At 30.2% G+C, this 5508-nt stretch overlaps 1 protein-coding gene across 2 annotated transcripts; it reads left to right on the top strand.

The window, feature by feature from the left end:
• The first annotated feature begins 4095 nt into the window (after positions 1-4095).
• On the top strand, positions 4096-5142 carry LOC111306195 (heavy metal-associated isoprenylated plant protein 16-like). 2 transcript variants are annotated; one of them, XM_022904108.2, is made up of 3 exons: positions 4096-4233; positions 4312-4390; positions 4502-5142. In XM_022904108.2, the coding sequence occupies exons 1-3, from the start codon at positions 4228-4230 to the stop codon at positions 4777-4779; spliced, it is 363 nt and encodes a 120-aa protein (XP_022759843.2). In that variant the 5' UTR covers positions 4096-4227; the 3' UTR covers positions 4780-5142. The 2 variants fall into 2 exon arrangements, with proteins under 2 accessions (XP_022759843.2, XP_089606925.1); XM_089750799.1 differs by having other exon boundaries at positions 4103-4390.
• Positions 5143-5508: the final 366 nt, after the last annotated feature.

Here is a 5508-nt window from a genome sequence, read left to right as displayed (position 1 = left end):
AAGAAAGGTCACGCCCTCCAACTGGCCAATGACCATTCTAAAGTAACCAAAACCATCTAATTCTAATAAATCTATTCTACAGGAAAGAAAGAAAGTTGCTTCAACTTTTTTCCATCAAATCATTCTTTTGCGTTATTGTTGTTTATATGATTACTTTTTCATCTAAAATATTAAATATGATACTAATATTTAACTCAGGTTCACATTTAACAACTCCTTTGTTTCACTTTCTCCATTGTATAAATTATTGCACTAAATTAATTACATTAATTTGGGTTTGTTTAGTCTAATTTGTTGTTTATCAGTGGGACTCATTATCAATGGGAAAGGAATTAGTTACTGTTAATATATATTAGAATTAGACGCACATTGTAACGTGAGATTAATTTTTTATTTTTAAATTATATTTTAAAAATGAGAAAAGTAAAATTTTTATATCAAATTTTAATGGGTGACAACTATAAACAAATATAAGTATATTTATTTTTAATATAAATTATAACTTAATTATTTATAAATATAATTTTTATTAAATTAAAGTATTAAATTATATTTTTAATAAAAAATATATAAAAACAGAAATAAATAAATAATAAAAAATAATTTTTATATATTAAGATTGAGGCATAATACTCAAAATCTTATTTTATTTGAATTCGATTTAAAAGAACTCAACCCAAATTATCTCAAATTAAAAAAAAAAAGCACACCAATTAGATCGAGTTGAATCTAAACCTATCGGATATAGATTATTTAGTTATCTCTATCTCAATGGATTTTTTATTATAAAATTTATCTAATAAAAAATAAAAATAATTTTAAAAAAAATGTAAAAATTAAAAAACAAATAAAATGATAAAAACAAAAAGAATGAGGTGTCTCATGGACACTCAAGTTGGAATGGGATATTTTAAATCCATTTTTAACCTAATCACATTTAAAAGAAAAAAAAAAAAACCTCGACTAGATTTTAATTTAAAAAAAAAAACGCATTTATGTTGAATTATTGCAAATAAAAATTAATTAGAAACAGATTGTTCTATCATCTCTTAACTCCATTAATCATCTAATAAAAAATAAAGTTAAAAAATCTAAATATAAAAGTTAAATATAAAAAATTAAAAAAATAAAAATAAAATGAAAGAAGGATGAGATGTTACGTAAACATCCTTCTTTCCTTTTTCTTTATAAAATTAAGTATATGATATGTCTGTGTCATTGCTAATCGAGCAAATCGTATAAGAGATTTGGACAATGAAAGTTTATCTTTTTTAATTTTGTAAAATCTTTGAATTATATATAGGATTTAATGGTGAAGACCTTTAAGTGAAAGTATTGCTGAAGTTTTAAAAAAAAATTTAAATTGTATCAGGAAACCTTTGTCTTTATTAATATTCATGACCTCATACGTAAAATATATCTTTGTTTTTCTTCTTTTTTTTTTTACATATTTTTACAAAATAGGTTGTAACTTGAAAATAATAAAAGAAATTGTAGGTATTAAATTTTGAATTATATATTTATTAAATGTTATTTTTAAAAATAATTATAAAAATCAATTAAATTAAATTTTAAATTTTATGAATATGCTTCTTTTAGCGCTAAAGATGATTACACGATTGGAATTTAAAATTATATATATTTTTATATTTTTTACAAAATGAGTTGTAATTTGAAAATAATAAAAAAGATTATAAGTATTGAAATTTAAATTTTAAATTTATTGAATATAATTTTTTAAAAATAATTATTGTAGACACCCAATTGGGTCCGGGCCCAGATCAATTGGGCCTGACCCAAATGGGTAAGGCCCATTTCAATCCTGTATATTTTTTTCTTCTTTTGTATTTTATGTATTCTATTATTATTATTATTATTATTATGTATATCTTTATTTATTTATTTATTTTTATTCAGATTAGATTTATATGTATTTTATTTATACAGTTATATATTATTATTATTTTTTTTTTGTGTAATATATTTTTGGGTTTATCTTATTTTATTTGTTATTATTATTTTTTTTTAATCATCTGTTAATTCTATCTTCTTTTTCCCGAATTATCTGATATTATTTTTAATTTTTAATTTTTGATTTTCTTTTCTAATTATCTAGTTTTTTTTTTTTATTTTGATTTTGGAGGGCTGAGATTGAAGGCTGAAGAATCCCATTGGAAGTGGGAATTCAATCAGAAGAGTCCAGTGGGATTCAAAGATTGAATTCCCGTCCAAGGAGGAATTGGGATTGATCAGAAACTCCTGATCAATCCCTATATAAAGCACCTCCTGGAACAGTTCAAAAACACACAGAAAACAATAAGCAAAGCTACTGATTTGAGAGAAAAGGAGGCGTATAGGAAGCTAGAAAAAGTTTAGGAGTGTTCTGGGAGTGAGAAAAATTTTTTAGAAATTTTTGGCGAAAATTTTTTCTGGAAATTTCTGGGAAATTTCCAGATTCCGGCAAAAATTCCGACGAAACTTGAATTTTCCGGCAACAATTCCGGCCAACTTTGAAGTTTCCGGCGACCTACCCAGTTTCCGACGAAGAATCCCAGAAACCGGCGATATTCCGGCCAACTTCCGACGAAATTTCCAGATTCCGGCGAAAATTTTCAGAATCCGGCACCGGTGTTTTTCAGTTTCTAGAGAGAAGGGAGAGAAAAAGGAAGAAGAGAGAGAGAGGGGGGAGCGTTCTGCCGAAAAACGGAGGAAGGTGCCTTTTATACCCTCCCAAAACGACGTCGTTTTGGCCTTAAGTAACCCAGAGGATCCGCGGGTTTTGCCGAACCCGACCCGACCCGGGCGTCGACCCGCTTTCTGACCCGCGCGTGCCAGCCCCCCTCCGAGCCGAGCCGAGCCGATCCAAGCCGCCAAGCCGCTCCCCCGAGCCATTTTCTCTTCCTTGAGCCGAGCCAAGCCGAGCCGCGATCTGAGCCGCTCCAGGTTTTTTTTTTTTTTTTTTTTGTTTGAATTTTTTTTTCTTTGTTTATTTGTTTATTTTATTTTTTATTTATTAGATTAGGTTTATGTAATATTCTTTTTTATTTTTTATTATTTTATTTTCTTTAAATAAAAATAAAAAAATTTCAAAAAATGTTTTTAGGGAAAAGTTGAAAGTATCAATTTTCCTTAGAAAGAAATTTTCAAAAAAAGGGTTTTTGAGGAAAAGTTGAAAGTATCAATTTTCCTTGAAAATCAAAATTTCAAAAAAAATATTTTTGGGGAAAAGTTGAAAGTATCAATTTTCCCTAAAAAAAAAAAAAAAATCATTCTTTCCTTCCTTTCTATCTTAATTTCGATTTTGTTTTTTTAAATAATCCGACGACGGAGCCTCTGTAAGTGAAACAGTAGTTTTTCTTGCATACTCTTGAGGTGAGAAAATTTTCTCAATTTTCTGCTAAAAGTATTAGAGTTAATTGAGAAAAGTTTCCAATAATTAATTACTTGGTAAAATTTTAAGGCTTTTGGATAACACAAATTCAAGCTGGTACCATCTTTTGATGGGCGTTGTGAGGGTGCTATAACCTTCCTCACACGTAACCGAACTCCCGAACCTTGTTCTGGTTAGCAGACCTGAACCTATTCTTCTAGGGACCCTTAAACTTAGGTGTTCTCTAAAAGGACAGATTCCTTAGGTGACCAATCGCACCTAGATAAAAAAGATTGGTGGCGACTCCCTAAAAGTCAATGTCTAGCGATAGATCCCCGGATCTAGACGTTATGACAATTATATAAATCAATTAAATTAAAATTTAAAATTTGAGTATACTTCTTTCTTCGTCAAGATGATTACAAGACTGGAATTTAAAATTATAATGAGAGTTACATATATGCGTCGTTTATATTTTTATGCATTTTATCAGAAGAAGAAGATTCAAAACGGACTTTGTAAACAAAAAAAAAAATGTTTTGTTTGAGTTGACTCCGATGGTCCAGTGCATGGAGCTAAAGTGAAAGAGCTGACTTAAGTAAACTTGGTGGGGTCAGCTTGTAATAAAGGTCATCAATGGTTCCTGGAAGTTCCAAAGAAATATCCATACAGCTTGGGTCGTAACAAATTCTCAATCCCGAACGGTCTATAAATACCGACAACATGTTCTGCCTCGTTCAAAACAAAACAAGTAAGCAGTTAGTTCCTTTCTAGCTTCTTCCTCCAAACATCTTTCCCTCGCCATCGCCATCATTTTCCTACTCTCTCTAAGTCTATCTTAACAGATAAACGACACCATGAAGGTATGAAAATGAATCATGAAATTAAAAGTTTCTTTGATTGATGAATTTTATGTTGAATTGAAATTTTCCTTTTTGCAGCAAACGATTGTAGTCAAGGTAACTATGAATGGAGACAAGTCCCGCTCCAAGGCCTTGAAAATTATAGTCGGTCTCTCAGGTAGTAAAAACAAGCTGAAACCCACTTTGATTTCATTCATTCTGATAATAAAATATTGGGAAAATTTTTATGCTGATTGCTGATTTTTTTTTCTTTATTGTGTGTGTCAAGGAGTGGAGTCTGCTTCATTGAAAGGCGATGACAAGAGTCAAATAGAGGTAACAGGAGATGGGTTTGATCCAGTTAAGTTAACAAGTAAGCTAAGAAAGAGTGTGGGGCATACAGAGCTTGTGAGCGTAAGTGCCGTGGGTGGTGAAAAGAAGGATGAGAAGAAAGATGAGGAAAAGCCAGCGGCGTATGTGTGGCCATATAATCAACCTTTATATGTGTATCAAGAGGTGCCACCATATGGATATGCCCAGCACCACGACCCTTGCTCCATCATGTAGGGGACAGGGATTTTACAGGGGACAAGAAAAGAGACAGATGCAGCTGAGTTTGAGAAATTTAATACTATATCTTGCAGTTCACGAACAACATGTCAACAGAGCTCTAATTTCTACGTCTCATATCATGAAGGAAATGTAAAATTTAAGCAGGCAATAGTGTCCATGTGAGATAGACTTGTTGCCCTTTATTTATTTCTTTTTTTTTTTTCAGTTTTGAATTTTATCGTATATTGTGTTAGGAAAACAGCAAGGGGTGGTGGAGGAATGAGAAGGGCTAGATTTCTGATAGTGAAAGTGTGATAAAGGTTTTGTTTGATGTCACCTAATTGTTGATTGAATTTTGCTGTTGTCATCTCTGTTTTATTCTTTGTTTTCTCCCTTCAATTAACCCAATATTTTAACTCATATAAGGGGATCAGTGAAGTACGATGTTGGGAAAAGAGAAAAGACTTTCAGTTTTCCTTTTTTCCTTTTAAAAAACATAAGGAAACATGGTCAATCTTTCAATCATGCAAATATAGGATGTCTTCTCTTGTTATAATTACTCAAACTAACTTTATTTCTACAACTATAAGCCAATGGTTAAGCAATAGTTCATTAATTACTCCTTTAATTTTTGTTTCATGCAAATGGTTTTTAATTGGTTGTGTGGTTCAAAGTAGTAGAAATAACTGAATGTAAAATTTAAATGATTCATATATAATCACTTTTAAAATATGATATATAATA

This window comes from Durio zibethinus, chromosome 21 (genome assembly GCF_047325235.1).
Source record: "Durio zibethinus cultivar Kanyao isolate XHJ-2024 chromosome 21, ASM4732523v1, whole genome shotgun sequence".
NCBI classification, from domain to species: domain Eukaryota; kingdom Viridiplantae; phylum Streptophyta; class Magnoliopsida; order Malvales; family Malvaceae; genus Durio; species Durio zibethinus.
Note: the sequence above shows the minus strand (reverse complement) of the source record. Positions and strands in the feature narration are given on the sequence as shown.

Coding starts and splice junctions, on each gene's coding strand:
- LOC111306195 (XM_089750799.1), top strand. CDS start 4,249: ATGAAATTAAAAGTTTCTTTGATTGATGAATTTTATGTTGAATTGAAA. Junction 4,391..4,501: donor AATTATAGTCGGTCTCTCAG/GTAGTAAAAACA, acceptor GTGTGTGTCAAG/GAGTGGAGTCTGCTTCATTG.